This window comes from Varanus komodoensis, unplaced genomic scaffold (genome assembly GCF_004798865.1).
Source record: "Varanus komodoensis strain SLA01 unplaced genomic scaffold, ASM479886v1 scaffold49, whole genome shotgun sequence".
Taxonomy (NCBI): Eukaryota; Metazoa; Chordata; class Lepidosauria; order Squamata; family Varanidae; genus Varanus; species Varanus komodoensis.
Genome location: NW_025336072.1, coordinates 48,909 through 68,828, shown reverse-complemented (window position 1 = coordinate 68,828; position 19,920 = coordinate 48,909). Strand labels below are relative to the sequence as shown.

The window sequence follows — 19,920 nt, the reverse complement described above, 5'->3', positions numbered from 1 at the left end:
CTACAGGGGCGATGGACAGGGAAGAGGCTTGGCTGCCTTCAAAGAGGACACCCCAGAGGGAGGGGGCCCAGGGCTCCTCAAAAGGAGAATGTTGGAAAGTAGTAATGTGGATTGGGCAACCCCTCTGAACATGCTCAGAGACTCATTCTTTGTTGGTTGTGCTTCCTGGAAGTGATCTGGAGATTAAAGAGCCTTTAACACAGAAGGTTCTTGTTCTGAAAGTGCAGAGGAGGGGAAGGCTCATGGCAGCACGCTGTGATTGTTAGTCCTTGGTAACACGTTCATATCCTAAATAAAGCCCAGGTTCTGACTATGGATGGAGTGCCAGTTAGCTTGAAAGTGACTGAAAGACGGGGCTGGAAACCAGCAAATCCACTTTTCAAATCCTGTCTACATGATCAGCTCATTTGATGTCTTCAGGCGAGCTGTGTTCAGTCTTAGTCTCACATTTGCAGGTAGGCGTGCTAAGACAGGACATTGTAGAGGTGACAGAAGTAGTAAACATCTTCAAAACTGTATACTGCAATGTCAAGTAAGTGATGTGGTAGTAGCAGCAGCTGTCCTTCTCTGGAGGCACCCAAGGTAGGTTTCTAGTAACTGTTTAGGGAACTCTCCCATTATGGGGTGCCCTGTTCTTGTCAAGTCGTTCGCAGAAGCTGTGTTTGAAAACGGAACTGTGGCTTTGGAGAGCGGGGCGGGCTTTATCCGAGAAAGACGCATTCCCCTGAAGCAGTGCAGTTCCACTTAGCAATGTCGTGGGATTATTTCTACAACGGTGCCATTTTTGTGCAGGTGGTGGCACTGGCCTTCAATGGCAACTGCACTTTGTTGGCGTCTGTGCAGGTGGGGCAACTGAGCATGATGCGCCTCTGGGACTTTCCGGCAGGGAAGTTCCTCTGCATGTTTAAAGCAGGCATGCATTCGGTCTCTTGCCTCAGGTAAGTGCCGCACAATGTGGGAAAATGGGGCCTTCTCGCAGGGTGGAAAAGGAAGCGTGGGTAAATTGGGGAAGGTTGGGTTACCCTTGAAGCCTGGATCCCCAGTTTGGTGCCCTGAAGCATCCCATGCTGGGCTAAGCTTCCCCACTCGCCAGGCAGGGCATGGATCACGTGGCCACAAGCATTGCCTTAGCGCTTGTGATCTCAGGCTCTTTCACGTGAGGCAGCCTGTCCATCCCTTTTGCCCAGGACAGAGCGCTCCTTTCAGTTCGTTCTTCTGAGTGTCTGATTTAACTTGATTATCCCTCCATAGCTGACACTTTTCCTTGAAAAACAAATATTTTGAAGCTGCTTTTATACCTGGTCAGGCTGCCTATCAAGCCAGGCATTGTTCTTCTGTAACTGGCAATGGTGTTCAGGGTCTCAGGCAGAAAGAATTAATTTTCCCTCTTCTGCTGCTGAAGAATCTGGGTATTGAACCTGGGACTGCTTGCATGTAGAGCAGGTATTCTGCCACTCAGCTAAGGCCCCTCATGTCTTGCAGCTTTTCCTACAGTGGGAGTGTCTTGTGCGGCACTGGGAAAGACAGTCATGGGAAAACGGTGAGTAAACCAGCATTTCTTCCTTTGCGGAGGACGCCAAAGGGTTTCATACATGCACAGTTTTTCTGCATCTATTTACCATAGGTCAAGGCGTCCTATTGTGAGCTGCGTGGTTTTGCTGATTTGTAACTTGTCTGGATTTAGGAGAATGCCTTTTTAAATGGGTGTACTGTGTTTGAGATTGTGCGCCCTGTCTGCCTACTAGCGAGCTGCTCATCTATAGCTAGCAGGAAGCTAGTGAAACCCTTTTCTGACTACTTATTCATGCAGCCATTGTGCCCTCTTTACACATCCAGCTCCAAATGGAATAGCATGTCTCGGGGTCACCACCTGGAGTGGGCTCAAACCACTGTCTTCTGGCAGCTGGGCCGGAGTCCTGCTGCCTAAGTCATTGTGAGTGCAAGCCAGTGTTGGATGCTCAGCACCCCCTAGACTTGGAGAACTGGTAGCATCCTGTGCAGAGTGGGAAGAGCATGCAAGTGAGCTTCCTTTCCGTCCTAATCCTTGTTCTGTGAGGCATCTGCTGCCCAAGTGTGGTGTTTTGAAGGGGACAGGGAGGCGACTGAGGTGCCACTAACTGGCACAGTCCTTTCTGTGATGGAGGGGACAGGGAATGGAATGTGGATGCCCAGATCCCAGGTCAGAACATGTTTTCCGACCTTAGATCTGGGGATCCATAAATTCTGTGGCGCTCTCGATGCTGCCTAGCCTAGGAGCTATGATAACTCTGCCCCTCTCTTAAAGAAGCCATTGGGAACCTCATGCCTGTAGGCTGGGTCAAGTCTGCCAAGGTTCCTTCTAGCTTCCCAGTTTCTTCTGTAGGTCTTCCCTGCTCTTCGTGGCAGGGAAAAGCTTTTCTTCTCTGATCAGAGGAGAACTTTTCCTTGCCAGGGAAAGAATCTGGGGAGGAAGCTGCTCTTGGTCCTGCGTGCTTCTGAGGCCTGTCCTGTTTACAGCAGGCCTTCCACACCTTGATGGAGAAGTGTCCTGGTACTGGAGAGGCTGTGTAAAATGCTGCTGAGTGGTTTGGTCGAGCTCAGTCACGAGTAGGCCTACAGAGGCCCATGCTGCTTGATCTGGCACATGATTAGTAAGAGTCGTGTTTTGGCTCCACCTGCTTTATCTTAGGCCGTGGCCTAGGCCACCCCCAGATGGAACGTGGACCCCCAGACACTTGCTGGGTTGGAACGTTGGCCCTTTGACTTGAAAGGTCAGAGAAAGTGCATCTTGCGTTTGCATAGAACTTGCTGGTGCCTGTTTTGCGTGTGGTGTCTCTGGCATGGTCACTCACTCAGGCTGGGATCTGAGCCTGCCTCCTCCAGATCTCGTCCCCTGCCCCCGCTCAGGTGGCACCTTTTCTCGCAGGTGGTGGTGGTCTGGAGCACCCTTCAGGCACATCATGGCGGGGAGGTGGTGGCACTGGCCAAGGCGCACACGGATGTGGACATCCAGACCATGAAGATTGCTTTTTTTGATGATACCAGGTAAAAAGACATGATAGACCTCTTGTAGAAAAAATAATTATCCAGGGCCTGAAGCCAGTGATCTACCCCAGTGCCCTTTCCCTGGGTGACATCCTTCTGTCGTGATTGTTTGAACTCTGGGCTTTTGATGTGTGTTCCTTGGCCCCAATTGGCATCTCGCCTGCGTTGCCCTGTGTCGTTTTTCTGTTAGGTAGCCCTTTGCATATAGGCAGTCATTCTACATGCTCGGTCCGTGTTAGATGTAAAATTTGCATTGAAGAATTGGGGGTGTGGGTAGAGAGAGAGAGAATCACACCCATGCTGGTATGAACCTGAGCTGAGATATGGCATGATGCAAAGCTTACACCCAGAGGGCCATTGCTGGTATCAAACATCTTCCTTGGCTACCTAAGAAAGCATGTTTTGTTTCTGTCTTTGTAAAGATGCGGCAGTTTTGACTCTTGAGCCCTTCTTAGCTTCTAACTCCAGTTTCTCTTCCTGGTAGGATGGTGTCATGTGGAAGAGACAATGTGAGGCTGTGGAGGGTCCGGAGCGGAGTGCTGCGCTCCTGCCCGGTAAACTTAGGCGAATACCGTTCTCTGGAGTTCACAGACCTGGCTTTCGAGGCCGGCCATTCCTCCCAGCGCGAGCCAGAAGACAGGACTCTGTAAGAAGTGGCTTCACTTTCCTCATGGTGCTGTTCCTTGAGTTATGCTCTGGAGCGAGGCTGCAGAGCCTCTTCTGGCCCAACAGCCAAATGCCATTTGGGAGAAGCTTTTGGGGGTGTCTTCCAGGAGTGGCTGGGGACAAAGCAAAAAGCGCGTGGCCAAACCTTGCAGCCTGTTCCAGCCTAAAGCAGTTGGTGCCAGTAGCTGAGCCTTAGGAGAAGCATTTCAGCCGTTTCGAAACTGGGCAGCAGGGGCAGAAATAGCCATGATCTGAGAAACCGCCAAATTGTAGGTGACTGTGGGAAAGGGGTTGGGACGAGGGAAAGGGATGTGGCTACCTGGAAGTTGCAAAGGGCTGGATTTGGCCGTGGTGCTGAGGTTTCACATTCCTGTGTGAGGGAAATGCATTTGCAAGATAGCCACCTGCGCTTCTCTAATCTCTTCAGTAGAAGACTAGTAAACAATGCTGTGATGATGGTGAAGTCTGTGGGAGGAAGGACTATTGTGCAGGTGCTGGATCATCTTTGATGGGATTCAGTTTGCCTGCCTTTTCCGCAAAAAGAAACTTGACTCTGGGATAATGAAGATGGGAATGGATGGCAATAAGTAACAAGTTGTGTGCAGTGACTGTATTTGTATCTCACCTTCCCCTCATGAGCTCACAGAATGCAATACAAATTTGGCAAGGTAGGTTAGCCTAAGATGCGGCGTTATGCCCAGTGAGCTCCACTGCAGTTTGGAGGCTTCAGTTTAAAGTTTGCTAATCTGCAGTGTTCTTTCATATTATATCCATGTGGTTCAAGGTAATAAAATAAACCAGAGCGCCCATAACCACCAGACTTCCCATCCGTTCGACTGCCATGGGTGTAGGGTGTGATCCTATGTATATTCAGGCAGAAGAAGGCCCTGGATCAGTCCATGTCGGCAGGAGTGATAGGAGTTGTTGGACACTGCTCTGTCTAAACATACCAAGGATTGTTTGCTCCATTAATTTTGGAAAATTGACCTGATGTATAGCTTGCAGCCTTGAACATTCCCTAATTACTTGGGGTCATATTGAGACGTCGTTGAGGGGCATTATTATTATTATTATTATTATTATTATTATTATTATTATTATTATTATTTTAGGTTTGTTTGCAGCCGGAGTGGGCATGTTTTGGAAATAGACTACAAAAACATCACTGTCAAAAATGCCCGACGCCTCCTACCATCCGAGGTGAAGCACTCTCACCAGCAAGAAAAGCAAACGTTTAACTCAGGTGTGGCTTCCAAGGTGGAGCTGAGCGAGGCCTCTCTGTAGCTGCCTAGTTGCTTCCTTCTGGGAAAGGTTCCAGGCAATTGTTCTATAGCAGCAGTTGCCACATTTTCTTGGCCTGCAGCTGCTGTCAGATTGGTGCTGGAAGTCACCTTCTGATGAGACCAGTTATGGTGTCTTTAAGGATGGTGGAAGGGGAGAGAGATTTCCCCCTCCAAAATATTCTCCTGTACCAGCTCTGCTGGAATGAATGAATGCTGCTTCTGGCTGACGGCTGGAGGTGGTGTTTGAGGCCCTTCGTTGTGTGGAAGGACCCTGGATCTTTTGGGACTATCCCACAATGGATGGACAAGATGGTTGTCTGGACAAGCTCCAGCTTGTCTTGTCCTGATGGCAGCTGGTAGAAGTAGTGCTGCCTTCATAGAGGACACAAAATTTGCTGTCCACCAGCAGCTCTTGTGGCTCAGTGTGTGTTGGATCTCGGTTCCTTCAGGTCCTGGGATTGCACTGAACAGCATAAGCCTGTCTTCAAGTTTCTGTGCTACGGCCTCCGAAGACGGCTACGTGCGCCTCTGGCCGCTGGATTTCTCCGAAGTCTTCTTGGAAGCAGGTGCTTAGAGCTTCAGGGTTGGACTGTTGTGGCCATGTATGTGTTAGATCACACCCTCCCAGGGAAAGCCCCGTACAGCCAAGGGTGCTGTGCAGTAATTTCCCAAGCTGCTACCCCAGTGTGGCTTCTCAGCTCCATTCATTGTCTTATATCGTGTTCACTTTGTATGTCTTTTGTCACCTCCTCAGCAGTATAAACTTACAGCTAGAAAAATGCCTCTGAGATCTGTGCTTGCTTTTCTCTCACATCATATGAAGAGACATGCTGGATCAGAACAAAGGCCTGTCCCACTCATCCTTTCTGGCTGTTGTTCCGCAGCAACAGTCCTCAGGGACACGTGTCTCTGTGCCTGGGGCCACAAAAGGCCACCCTGACTGCCGGCTACTGACTACTGCAGATAGCCTGTATGTGCCATGAGCTTGTCTCTTCCCGTCTTAAGGCCACCTCAGATAAAGGGTGTCACAGTTTGGGTTGCTGAATCCCATTTGTTAACTCTGTGCAGCATAAGGAGGTGCTTTGTTTGCTTTCCTTGACTGATCAGCTTCACTGGATGACCCCGGATTCTGGTACTGAGAATGAGAAAGGCTTCTTATAAACTAGGTCACTTCGTCACGTTCAGCCTCTGTTCATGTGGTTATGCATTTGCAGTTGCAGATGCTTGTGAAATCCTCACGCCATCAGTAGGTGCACAGAAAGCAATCTACCACTGCCTGCCAGTTGCTGCTGGAGAGCAGAGCAGAGAACAGAGCTTTGGCTGTCCTGCCCTCCTGGTAGGCCGCTCAGAGGCAGCTGGTTGGCCACTGGGTGGGCAGAAGGCTGGATCAGATGGACTCTGCATTGGATCTCCATGGGTTTTCTTTGCTTCTTCCAGTACAAGAGCACAGTGGGGGGGGGGGGGAAGAACCCAGTCCCCTCTGCACCCATAATTTTAGAACCCCTCTTGGTTACATTAGGGCCATGAAAGGAACATAAGCGTGGCTCATGGATGCCAAACATGAAAGGGCTGGTCCTTTATCCAGCCAGTGAGCCAGAAATCAAACTGTGCTTTATGTTCCCTTGGAAAGGAGATCTAAGCATGTCAGAGGGAGACAGGCCAGTGAACACTGTGTGTCTCTGCAGAGCATGACTACCCAGTGAGTTCTGTTCGAATCAGCCCAGATAATCTGAAGGTTTTGTGCACAACTGCCACTGGGAATGTGGGCTGCCTGGACATCCAGTCTAGAGACTACTGCACAATTATGCGCTCCCACATGGATTCTGTTTTGGCCTTCTCTGTGGAGAGATCCCAGAAGCAACTAGCGACTGTATCTCAGGATAACACCATTCGCATCTGGAACCTGGAGTCTATGCAGCAGGTAAAGTCAGAAGCTCCTTACTCATAATGTTGGCAACACAGTCAGATCTTTGCATTAAACCTTTGCAGAGTGTTGATGCCCTGAGAGGCTCTTTGCTGGGTTCTGCAAAACAGTGTATAATTTTTGTACACGTCTGTATATGTCATGCACTCACTTCATTTTGAAGACTGAAGATTGGCGGAGCCAAATTAAAAGTTGTATTGTCCTGGAAGGCAGAAAAAGCCCTAAAGCACCCTAGCTTATCCACAAGTATTAGGTAGCGTTAGAAATGTGAAGACCTGGAAAAATCGGGGGGAACTTTAGTTTTTTTTCTGGTTGTTTTCCAGGTTTTTCCATATCTTCGCCTTTGGGGATAGCATGTGTGGATTGGAAGGTACTTAAAAGTGAGAGTAGGGTAGCCAGGATCCAGAAAGCCCCATATGCAGGTTTCCCAAAACTAAGGAAAGTAGACTGCTGGTTATAACACATGCAAATCTTTGTTGACCTTTCTAAGCCATGTTTTGTGTGTTTGGGCCACTCTGAATTGAGAATTCTTCGTGATAATTGAGCGGTGCATGCATGATTCAAAGAAATACATTTCCAGTGCAGAGTTTAGTTTACTGGCTTCAGAACGTGGATTTCATGCAGTGCTCTGGACTTTAGCAGCAACCAGCAAGTGCTACACAGACTCACTCTCTCTTCTCCCTCCTGCACACAGTTTTGCTACATTTCTATCCTGCTCTTCCAACAAGAAGCTCAGAGCAGAGTGTGTGCCCTTTGTTTTGTCCTTGCAACAGTCCTGTAAAGCTGTCAACCTTTCCACAGCTGGGGACTGGCGAAAACAGGAATGCCACCTCAGGGACGGCTGAGCCAGAAACAAAGAGCACCATACACATAATACAGGATTCTGTGTATTAGTTTCCAAACACAACACCAAAAAAAGAAAGTTTTCAAACAACCAGAAACGGAGCAGCAAGCGCAGTGCGGCTCCCAGCCTGCTCCCACCAAGCTGTCTCTCCCCTCCCTGCCCGCCCCCACAGGCGGCATCAGCACACCCCCCACAAACGTGATGCCAGGCGAGGAAGACGGGGCGGGACACAGCCAGCCCTGCTCTGGTCCACGAACTTGTGCTTGAAAACCACTGCTGTAAAGTCAGGTCGGTTGGGAGAAATGCATGCCAAGCAACTTGGATTTCCTCAGCCTGATATGGGTAGAAAGTAGACAGAAGGCCTCTGCCTCGTGGAGCGCAAGCAGTGTGGTTCTCCCCACTGTCACTGCTTTAGAAAACCAAAACAAAATGGTCTCTTTTTCCTGGACCTCTGAATTTCAGTGGCATAGGAGAAGAAGTGCCTGCTTTTAGCAAGCACTGATACTGTCTTCTGACAGCTTCTAGTTGCTTGTGTTTGCAGCTGTTTTTGGTAGCTGATTTTTTAATTTAATTTTATAACTGTATAGTAGTTTTTACAAAAGAAAGGAAGGGACTAAATTAAAAAGAGATTTAAATGTTTGCGACAGCTTTGGATTAATTCATAGGGTCAGTGTTAATGAGCTGTGTTGTGAGTTTGGATTAGGCTTACTGGTTTTTCTAAAAGTGCTTTGATTTGGTATGATTACTGTAAATCATGCACTGAAATATAGGTTTTCTCCCAACTATGGATAGCAAGCATTGTTGATTAAAATTTACATTTCTGCTTAGGCGCCTTTGAGGCTTTAATAAAATAAAGATATATTCAAATGTCCCTGATTTTGTTCACAGGCAGATGATTAACTAAAAAGTTTTTATCTGTTGACAGTACTCATGTCAATCTTTACTTTCTCTTAGTTAAGTCCTTTCTTACCAGCTGGTGCTTCCACTGCATGAAAGCAATGATTTCCCATTTCTTAATGTAGTACACAAGCTACAGAACTTGTTGGCTTGTCAAGTGAGGTAGAAGGTTAACTCTTGGGCAGCTTGCTTCTGCCCGTCTGCCGTCTTGTCTGATGAGAGATGCACCTTTACCCCTTACAGCTGTATGAATTCACTGCCTCTGATGAGACCCCATGTGCCGTGGCATTTCATCCCTCCCAACACATTTTCGCCTGTGGTTTCGGTTCTGGTGTGGTGAGGACCATCAGCTTGGCTGCCTCAGCACTGCTTGAGGAACACAAGTATGTTTCTGTCTATTTTCAGAGTTACATTCTGAATATTTTCTTGTGTTGACAGTGAGACAGTTGATTGAAATGGGCTTTTTCTTCAAAAAAAAGTGTGAAATGAACATTAGTTTAGTAGCAATATACAAAGAAGCATGTTGTTTAATTATTTAGAATGACTCCTTCTATTAGCAGTGAGTGCTGATCCTTATGTAGACCTAACTACGCAATTCACATGCATGAGGAATATATAAGGATATCAGAATGAGAGTAAGATTTGCTGAAGTGCAAATATACATGGGTGGGAGGGTTGGGGGGGGGAGTCCCAAACAGACACCCCCACCCTCTGGTTCTGGCAAATAAGAGGGTAATTTCTGTGTGGGCTATGCTACTTCAAGGTACAGATAGGGAAATCACATGATAGAATGCTCCTCTATGAGAACAGTAAATCCACATGAGAGATTGGTACACTGGGGAGAAGGCTCGACTGGTTACTTGGTTTGAATGTTGTTAATTGTGGGGCAGTTCCTAAGAGATGCAGATACACTGGGAAGGTGGGGGCATAAGTTGTCTAAAATGAAGGGGTCGGGTGCTGTTTTTCCAGTGGAGGCCCATGCCATGATGTGATCTTGCTCCCTCTGCCCGAGACCTGCTGCATTTCACAGCATCATAGCACAGCAGAATTGGAAGGAGCTAGAGGGCCATCAGATCCATCCCCCTGGCCACTGTTGTTTGCTGAGTCAGCCCCCACTCCCATTTTAAGACCCATTGCATGGACTGGTTTGTTGGACTCAGCCTTAATTTCAGCTTTCTCATTTTTCACGGGGGTTATTTTGCAGGCAGCATCGTGGCTCAATCACTGGTTTGACCTTCTCCCCAGATGGCAATTTTATGTACAGCTCCTGCACTCATGGAACCCTGGCTCTTTATAACTGTGCCATCCAGAAAAGCCACACTGTCAGAGTTCTGGGTAAGCCTTCTTTCCGCCTTTCAGAACCTCTGGATGGAGCTCTCTGCTGTCTTGCTTTAAGGCAGGGAAGGGAAACCCTTTTTAGTGCAAGTGCCAAAGGGTTTGGCCCCCCGGGGGCCACTCATGACATGCACCCTCAGTGTGCTTGTCCAGACCCCATTCTTATTTGCACCTGCAACTGTGCATGTGTGCATGTATGCGCGCGCACACACATGCATTTAAAAGGTGACAGTGGCTGCTTTTTAAAAAATTATTTGTGTGGAGGGGTCGCAAGTTTGGGGAAGGGTGCGTTAACTCTCTCCTCCCTAGCAGCACCTCCTTCCAGAATCCTCCCCTCTCCCAGCTGCATTAATTAATTAGTTTATTTTATCCCACCTTTTTTCCTTCAAGGAACTCAAGGTGGCTCACATAATCCTCCTCCTCTCAATCTTATTCTCACAATGATCCTGGGTGATAGGTCAAGTCCGAGAGTCATGCAGTCGATTTTGGGGCCAAGCGAGGACTCGAACCTGGACTTTCCAGATGCCAGTCCAACAGTCTGATTACTGTGCTGCGTGGGCTCTCATTTTTATGATTATTAATAATTCTCCCAAAAAATCTCTACTGATGACATTAGAGAATTTTGAAAGCTGTTCTCATGGGTTGAGAGGCAGGAGGAAAAATTCCTTCTCTCCAGACGTGGTTGTTTGTGTTTGTGGGGGGGGGCTCTCTCTTTCCTGCCCCCCCTTTCATGTTGCTTCTCCCCCATTTAACCACTCTCTGCCTTGTTCCCAGCTAACGTGGTGTCCCAAGATGCTGACCATGCACCTGATGCCCTGTCTGTCAGCTGCGATGGGCGCCTCCTGGCCTTTGTGGGACCCTCCAAATACATTGTGACGCTCATGGACGCCCCGACACTCGATGAGGTAAGCGTGGCATATTCGCCTCCCATCTTTCTGTAGAGAATATTGAGGTGGCGGGAATGGGGCTTTCCTGGGCAGTCGCTAAAGTGCCTGCCCTTCATGTGGTCTAGCCCAAAATACTGGCCGTCTCATGCCTACTGACCTACAACTCAGAAATAGGAGAGAGTTCTGGAAAGGGTTTCAGCTGCTGAAGGGATGGCGCCGCAACAGGCTTGATTCTGTTGAGATGCTGAATCAGTGTCTGGAAGGCATCTCTCAGGGTGCAGCTCACCTGGCCGAATGCGTATATGGAGCCAGCGAGGCCTAGTGGGTAGTGCATGGGACTATGCTCAGGAGGTCCAGGTTCTAGCCCTACCTGAACCATGAAAGTCACTGGGTGGCTTTCTGCCAGTTCTGGACTCTCAGCTGAACCTGCCTCGCGAGGCTGGTGTGAGGGTAAGATGGAGAGGAGGAGAACCTTGTAAGCTGCCTTGGTTCCTTGCAAAAGGAAGAGAGGCCGGGTATAAGTGCACTGGTACAGCAACGGTGATGATGGAGATTATCGTTTCCTTCGTGCTGAAAGGTCGGTGTTCTAACCTGTCGCCTCACTGACATACATACTTCAAAGTGCAAAAAGACTAATTTTCTATGTTTATAGATGGGTATGAAGTTGTACTGCCCAGATATGCATTTCACTACCTTGTGATACAATCTTGTGCACATTTACACAAAACAAAGGACCTGCAACTTCCTTCCTGTCTCAGCCAGCGCAGCTGTCTGGGAATTGTAGGACGTTGTTCTCTCTGAACAAGCACAGAATGGTATCCTTAGTCGCACTGAAAGAATTGTTCCTCTTCTTTCCAGGATGGAAAGTGGAGACCCACAATGCATTGCTAGCAGACTTAATGTATCCTACCACCTCATTCTGCTGCATCTGTAGAGGAAACCTGGCATTCCCCTCAGACATGCTCTGCACATGCAGCAGATTTTTAAAAAAATTCATTTCTATACCACCCAGTAGCCAAGGCTCGCTGGCCAGTTAACAAAAATTAAAATTAAGCAAGACACAGACACAGAAATTAAAAGAACAAAACCATAATTGCTATAACAAAAGTGTAGCAATATTTATTTTATTTTATACAGAAATAAAATAAAATCTTCCTGCAAATGGAAAATTAGCATTGAAACTTTCTCCATGATGTGCTAATTTTTGACTTTCAGGATTGGTTTGTTTTTTTACATAGGAGTGCAGTGAAAAATGGTGCCTTTTAAACGAGTGTTACCCCTTTGTTCTGGGGCACACGCCCTCAGGTGTGTAGATCCAGCTTTTAATTGCCCTCTTCCAAGTATCCTTGTCCTCTCCCTTTTCAAGCAGAGAGATTTGCTTCAAGTTCATGGGTCTTAATAGCTTCTGTTCTGTCCTTTTCCTGTTTGGCAGCTACTGAGAATAGACGTGAGCATACTGGACCTGGACAGTACTGCCCTGGATGTAGCTGAGAGGGTCTGCTTTGCTCCTTTTCCTCTTGGCCACTGTTTGGTAACAACCTCCTCACAAAAGATTCTTGTGCTGGATGCCAAGTCTGGGCGCTTGATCCGGATGGTAAGGGACTCTCAGTGTTGCTTCTTTCTGTCCTGAAGTGGGCTGCCTCACAATTCCCAGGTTTTCCTGTACCTTGGCTTTCACAGGCTCTCAAACTACCTTGGGATCACAGGGTTCTAAAAGGATTCATTGTAATAGTGCAATAATTGGACGTTGCATGAAGAAATACATTCTTCTTTTCTGTCTTGCATCTGCAATTGATTTGTCCTTGTTATGATTTTGGTCAGTAACTATTTCCTGGAGGTCCACCTTGAGAAGCAGGCAAGCTGGTGGTTGGCAGCACGTCATCCCCAGCCACAGCGGCTGGTTTGTGCTGCCCTTATTTGTGTGACCCTCTGAGGAAGTAAAATGCGTAGGTGTGGATGCTTTTAAGGCCATATGGAAACATCACAGCGATGGTGCATCTTTTATTAATTTTAGCGTATACTATATATTGCATCTGGTGCACTATATATATTAAATTTCAAAAGTATCCAGAGAGATGATGCTAACTACCCATAACTCTGCCCTTGTTTATTGATTTATCGTCAGATTGATAGTCCCTTGCTGACTTATTGGTCACAGGGTCTGGATTACAGATGGCAGCCTTTGTATACCTCTCCTTCGGGAGTCATAGCTTCATTAATTGGGTTATTTGCCGTATCTTTCAGAGAAATTCCTCTCTGCGTCTCAGGTTTTACAGTCGTTTCGGGGAAGCGCGCAGTTCTCACCTCAGTTGTGCTTCCGTCCAACTGCAGGTCTCGCATGTGCACAAACAGTCTTGCTCTTCATTGGCCTTGAGCCCAGATGCTCGTTACCTCCTGACCGCTGGTGACAGGGTGATCAAGGTGTGGGATTATGAGATGAGATTCGACATCAGCTCCCAGGTAGTGTGCTAGCGGCAAAACCAGGGCAGTCCCGAACTCCCCGCCTCCCTGGCCTCATCCCCTGCTCACCACTCTATCGCTAGTATCGGGGCCGGTTTGTATATTGAGCAGGGAACTGAGGCAGCAGCTGCCAACAGAAATGGAGCAAGTGAGAAACGAGGATGTGCTGGAGCTGCTAGCTTGCTCGGGGGAGATCTCTTGCCAGGTGGGCAAAACTTTCCGAAGCAGCCCACAGAGGGCTGAGCAGGCTCTGTGCAAGTGGAATATTGAATGCCAGTTGGGGGGAAATGGGGAACTGGGAAGACGGGAAGGCCTGCTGGAGGGGGCACGGCCGCCTGGCTGGACACCTGAAAGGAGCGCTTCCTGTCGGGGAGGAGGATACGTGGGCACATTTTGCTGCACATCCTGCTTACGAATCGGCAGGTGAAGCTTTTCCCGGGCTGGATGCATGTTGCATGGGCGAATGCATCCCACTCCTTATCCGTGCACGTATGCTTCCACCCTGCGCTTGGACTCCGGGCCAAGAGGTGCGGCTTGCAGCTTCCCAGTTAGGGTGCTCCCGTGCGGTGTGAAGCAGAGCCATCTTCGTGCTTTTGCTCTTCTTTCTCCCAGGTGTTCATTGGCCATTCGGAGCCAGTGCAGCAGGTGCGGTTCACTCCTGACCAAAAGCAAGTGATCAGTGTGGGAGATGCCATCTTTCTGTGGGATTTCCTAGGTGTGTTTGCAGAAGAGTCCTCCAAGGATGAGTAAGAGTTTAATGCTTCTCCAGTAAAACCGTTCGCTTTGGCAGTGCCTTTTCATAGGTGCCTGTCCATTTAGGCCATGTGCTTGCATTGCCCGTCCTCCTAATTCTGAGCTTATTGCCATTCCAGAATCGATTCTGCTGAGTCCTTGAATTCTCCCAAAGCTGGTAAGGTTGCACTGTTCTTGAGTTATGCTGCTTCGTAAGGTCTGACGTCCCTCCATAGCTGTCTAAAAACACAGCAGCTCCCAAGAGTCATGCATGCTGAGCCTGGCTTCTTTCATTCCGCACTTGGGCAGCAAGAAGGTCCACAGTCCTGGTGGGGGTGGTAGGTAGTGGAATTAAAGGTGGAATTGGGAAGCTAACCTCCCTGTTACCAAAAGCTTGGAGATCGATGTGGGATGGAAAGAATGGGAACAGCCTCCACGAGCTACTGAGAATTGGGCGGGAAGAGGATGCTGTCTCAGGGCGATACTATGTCCCAGTGGGAATGACAACACCCGCAGCCTAATGGTCCATTTTAAAGCTCTCCTGGGATCCTTCTACATGGAAAAATAAGCCCAGGGTACCCAGCAACCTTCAAGGCTGCTCACAGGCTTAAACTTAGGGCCTCCCTGGCCTAGTCCGGCACCCTGGCTGCCGCACTGCACTGGCTTTCGTTCTGCTTTTCATCCCTGCTTTATTCACAGAGGCCATTCTGCAAGAGTTGCACAATTTGACCCCCGGCGCCAATGATGCTCCCCGCCAGCTGGTCCCTGTGCCTTCCGTCGTGTCTCCACCATGTCTGGACCTCAGCTCCATCCCACGAATGGCAGATGAGGGTAGGCAAAGAGAACTTATTGTTGGAGTGGAATAACCTTCCTTGGCAGCACCTCAGATCCGCCAGAGAATCCTGATCACTGATGTCTGTCAGTCCCTGCTCTGGTTCCCTTCTGGGGCCAGCCAGCTCTGCCCTGTTGCCGTCTACAGCCCTCGCAGGCAGGCGAACCCTTCCATTTCAGTTTGATGAGCACACTGAAGCAACACACTGCCCCATAGAAGAGAACCTGAACAGTCGCCCCTTTCTTCCCATGAACCACCGTCTGAACCCTGCCGGCCGAAAGGCCGAAGCAATCCAATGTCTTCTCTGATCAGACGGAGCGGCCATGGGGACTCTCCAGCCGCGGGTCAGATGGGGCTCCACCGTTTGGCCCAACAGCTTCTCTCCCATGCCTGTCCCCTCCCCTTCGGCCATTTTTCAGGCCCCAGAAGGGGAAAGCTCTTCTGGCTGGCTGGGAGAGCCGGCAGGGCTGGAGATGAGGTGGCTGAGTGATCCAGCCCTGCTCGCTTCTGAGTAAACATGCTGCTCATGGTTAGGTTTACTAATGAGTAGAAAGGGTTGGTAATTGGGGTGCTGTGGAGCGATTCATTCCTGCTTGCTCCCAAGTACATTCATTCATTCATTCATTCATTCATTCATTCATTCATTCATTAGGATATTTTTATCCTGTCCATTATGGTTCATCTCTGAACAGCTTACAGTATAAAACACCTAATAAATACATCAATCAACAACAAAAGAACACACGACTGAGGATATCAGTAAAATCATAATTAAAATATTTAAACTTTAAAATGCAGGTGCCTGTCCAGCACAGGCTTAAAGTAAACAAGAACAGCTTCATCACCTTGCCCTCTCTGACTTTGGCCAGGCCTGTGGATGGAATGCAGCTACTGCAACCTTTGGATTCGAATTCAGCTTCTGGATTAGAAAAAAATTCCTTCACCTTGAGAAAAGCGGCTGCTCATTTCTTTCTGGCAGTTTAAAGCTAAATTCACTCTGTATTTCTGGGGCCACTGGATGACCTTGGGAGTCACCAGATGGGATTTTGGTTTGATTTCAGTTCAGGTGTGACTTGCAGAGGGCTCCCAAGTGAATTCAGGTGACTTGTGTCTGTAGAGTTGCCAGTGCTCTGATATATCTACAGCAAAATCTTGACAGAGGAAAATGTTGCATGTGAAGGTGGGGGGTGGGGAGAATAATTTCCCTTCCTCATGGGAGCAGCCAGTGCCCCCCACGGAGTTTTACTTCAGTTGGAGTATATAAACCAGACAGCTGCTGTCGCTACTCTGTTGCTCCAAATGCAGAGGCTGCAGTGACGGCCACTGCCCGCTCCCAGTCCCATCCCTCCATTTGCGCACTCTCCCTCAGATATTTTTTCTGAATCTGAAGAAGAGAAGGAATCGTCTCCGAAAGGCTGCAGTGGAGAGGTTGCTAATGGGGATAAAGGCTGCTCTTTGAAGGAAGTCCACGGTGAAGAGCTTCCGGTCCAGAGGCCTAAAGCCATTCAGCCTTCATCAAGATCCTGTAGCCACGCAGGGAATGGTAGGTTGAAGGCTAACGTTTGAATTTTTTAGGACAGGAAATAGGGCGTAGGCACATCAGTGAAAGGAATTGCAGGAAAGCCTTTTTTTGTGTCTGGCTGAGTATGTGGGGCAGAGTGATCCTCTTGGTCAGAACGCTGGTCCAGAGCCTCTCATAGCCTTACCAGGAGACTGTGAAGACGGAGCCCTTTCCCAGGGAGAAGGGTCCTTCTGCTCAGTCCCTGGTGCCTCTTCATGAGGCCTGAGGAGCGGGCCACCGGACCAGGAAGCCTGTAATACGGCTTGCACCCAGGGCACGGTCTTCCTGCAGGTGCCAATCCTTTACCTTTTATTCAGGTGGGAGGCAGCTCTTGAGAGATGCTGCGATGGCTCGTTGGCAGGGTGGATTTCCTATCTTCCTCCTTTCTGCCTCCACGGTTCTGTGGCAGTAGTGCGTGCCAGGTGTGCCACAGCCAGGTGCCCACAGCCCTAGGTACATGTGGGTGAGGCATTCATCTATCCTCTCGTGACTAAAACAGGCAAACAAGCTCCGGTGTCTTTCTCCAGCTCTTTTCCACCCTTTACCTTCTCTTTACCTGCACAAAGTGACCTTGTTGGGGCCAGTTCTCCACTATGAAAAAAGGATGGCCAGGTTGCAGTTTGGCCAGCACATGTGAGCTCGAACTAAAAGTTAAGGTTTTGTGCTGGGGGTTGGGACCCACATGCTCCAGGCTCGGTCTCTCACCCCTCCAGGGAGCGTGCTGGGCTGCGTGAATGGTCCCCAGTAAGGTGAAGCGAGCTGGGAATGCCCCCTGGGACTGTTTCAGCAGCGGAAGGGTGGGAAGCAGCACTGGCTATTTCTGCTTTCCCTTTTCTTCTAGAACACAGGAAGGAGACCCAGAGTTCCCAGCCGCAGGACCTTATCCGCCCAGACTGCTACCGACACTTTACCCCTCGTTTCAAAACTTCTGCACCCCACAAGGTAAGAACTAGCTTGCTGGAATGTGAAGGGATAGATACGCGAGAAAGTGACTCATGGCTCCCATTCGCTTTTCTGGCCGGGCATATGAAAATTCCGTCCACCGTGCTTGTGCATTGCACTGCATTTGAGTATGGACAAGAGGCAGCCTGAGCTGGAGGCAGGTGTGCAGGAGGGGGCGTGTGGAGGGGATATGCTTCAGGGCTTCAGTTCTGAATAGCGCCCAGCAAGTTCAGCAGCCCAGAGCCATCCAAGAGGCTTTCCATGTAGTCCCAGCACATGCCCTGCAATATTTCCCCACATAGCCTGCCGCAGGGTGGGCAAGTTTTTGTTTGATCTCTCTGTATGTCCAAACTAGTTCCTGAGCTGCTGTGTAAACACTGGCCTGGGGAGGGGGGTGCAGAGAGGAGGGTGAAGCTGTACAGTTACAGAATGGCAGAATCCAGAGTTTTCTGGGATGTGTAACTTGGGGCACAGTGGAAATGTGTGCCTTGTCAGCGGCCCTTGCTTTTCTGGTGATGAATTCTTCACAAGCATCAGTTGAGGAGAGAATTGGTGGAATACTTGAGACTAATTGGAGAGCTGCAGATTAATTTAACAAGTCAGTGCTTTTGAGAAACGCTTCTCACATACAGATATTGTTTCTTGGGGTGTGAGAAAATGTGTCTGGAATCTCTTCGCAGTTTATACTAAAGCTCTGTGTTTGTCTTCTAGGCATTCTGCTCTCCGCTAGCTGCTAATGAGAACCTGAAACTAAAAACGGTCATTGGCTATAATGGAAATGGGAGGGGGAATATGGTCTGGAATCCAGATACAGGTATGGTCTGTTCTTGTGAAATAAGATGCACAAATTTTGCAAATTTTTCATTCCCATATCCTCAAGTGGACAATCAGACTTGTTAGGATCTTTTTCCTGAATACATTCCAGGAAAGCAAATCCTGTTGAAGTTGAACAGGGTATTCAGGATTGGAGTGTCCGATGATGATCTAATTGTCCTTAACTGTAATTAGGCTCCACTGAAATCAAATTGTCTTGCCTGCCTACACTCATCAAAGCCGGCAGATTTTGACAGGTTAGAGTTGCCAGACATTTTTTCATTCCTGTTGCCTCATTTGGTTAATTTCCTCTAACAGAGCAAGAAGAGCAAGGAAAATTAGCCATGAGATAACAGGACAGGCATTTGGCATTCAGAGGCTGGCTTCTTTCTAGGTGACAGGGGCCTTCTCCAGGCAGCTCCTACTTCCAGCCATTTGCACAGTAGTCTTTTAAATGCACGATCCTAGACACTAAATATGACCTCCTCTTCTGGCTCACTTTGTAGGTTTCTTTGCCTACAGCTGTGGCTGTGTGCTCATAGTTGAAGACCTGCACTCTGGATCTCAGCAGCATTGGCTTGGCCATCCTGAGGAAATTTCAACACTGGCACTTAGCCATGATGCTCAGGTACAAATATTTTCTTCAGGAAAGTCTTGGTAGAATGTGCCACTTCAGCCTCCTTCCACATTTAGTCAGTGCTGTGGGTTCATCTGGAGTTGGGGGCTAGAAATGTGTCAGGAATTCTGGTTTGGGGTGGGATCTGCTTCAACATACTTCAACTTCTGCTTCAACATACATGACTTGCACGCCGTATGTACTTGAATTGGGTACTTTGTGTACTTTACACAAGGAAGCCTCTAGCATTCCTGAGTGTTTTTGGACTTAATCTCAGCTTGGCTCGCTTCCTGGCCCAGACCGAGCAGGAGAGAGAAGTCTGGGAAACAAAATAGTCAGTTTTCAGCTGTTTTCCTTGCTGGTGGGGACGACAGCAGCTAAAACGGTTCTGGATATCTTTGCCCCCTTTGTTCCCAGCTGCATGGCAGAAAAATGAAAGGAGGCAGGGCTGCATTTGCCAAGGATCTAACTTAGCCTTAGACTGTTTTAGCCTTCGGTGCACCATCAGCCTGGATCCAAGCCTAGCCACTCTTTGTTCATCTGCTTTCCAACCACAAATGCAGAGAGAGAGAAGTGGACACTTGCTTTCCCAGTCATTCCCAGAAGGGCTAGAGCCATTAGTAGAATTAGAATTCATGTAGCATGTTCATGTAGAATTAGATAAGCAATATGCAGAGGTTCCATGAGCTTACAAACAAAAATGAACCAGTGGGGAAAGACAGGAGCAGAGGAGGGGATAATGAACAAATGCAGGTAAAGGCTACTGAGCGCTGGGCAAGATGATTAAGCAGATTGGCCAAAGGCCGTGGTGGAAGAAGTGGGTTTTGAGTAAGGAACCGGAAGAAGGGTGCGAGCTAGCCCTGTGCACACGGTTGTGGAAGGAGTTACAGGGAGAAGGTGCAGCAAAGCGAAAGGGACAGACTGCTCAGGGCGCTGGAGACATTTGGCTGCCTTGGTAGAGGGAGGAGATGCAATGCAAAGGAAGAGTCAGAACAGAGTGAGGCAGAGGAGCCCCCTTTCCCATTCCCCGTTCTCAGCATGTCTCTTTTTGGGAGAGGTGGATAATTTCAACCAAACAGGAATGCTCTGCTACACCAGAATTTT

At 48.6% G+C, this 19,920-nt stretch overlaps 1 protein-coding gene across 6 annotated transcripts in view; it reads left to right on the top strand.

Moving 5' to 3' along the window:
• Nucleotides 1–19,920, top strand: part of WDR90 (WD repeat domain 90) — a 50,033-nt gene that overhangs the window by 17,465 nt on the left and 12,648 nt on the right. For 5 of the 6 annotated variants that reach the window (XM_044445634.1, XM_044445635.1, XM_044445633.1 and 2 more), the window contains 19 exons: nt 793–938; nt 1,483–1,540; nt 2,906–3,024; nt 3,509–3,670; nt 4,803–4,933; nt 5,423–5,539; nt 6,659–6,894; nt 8,882–9,021; nt 9,843–9,973; nt 10,748–10,878; nt 12,293–12,454; nt 13,192–13,320; nt 13,933–14,066; nt 14,193–14,230; nt 14,752–14,883; nt 16,254–16,427; nt 17,287–17,387; nt 18,099–18,201; nt 18,707–18,828. In XM_044445634.1, coding sequence (XP_044301569.1) covers nt 793–938; nt 1,483–1,540; nt 2,906–3,024; nt 3,509–3,670; nt 4,803–4,933; nt 5,423–5,539; nt 6,659–6,894; nt 8,882–9,021; nt 9,843–9,973; nt 10,748–10,878; nt 12,293–12,454; nt 13,192–13,320; nt 13,933–14,066; nt 14,193–14,230; nt 14,752–14,883; nt 16,254–16,427; nt 17,287–17,387; nt 18,099–18,201; nt 18,707–18,828 — 2,466 coding nt within the window. The remainder of the gene's footprint in view (nt 1–792; nt 939–1,482; nt 1,541–2,905; nt 3,025–3,508; nt 3,671–4,802; nt 4,934–5,422; nt 5,540–6,658; nt 6,895–8,881; nt 9,022–9,842; nt 9,974–10,747; nt 10,879–12,292; nt 12,455–13,191; nt 13,321–13,932; nt 14,067–14,192; nt 14,231–14,751; nt 14,884–16,253; nt 16,428–17,286; nt 17,388–18,098; nt 18,202–18,706; nt 18,829–19,920) is intronic. The other variant, XM_044445637.1, reaches the window with a different exon arrangement.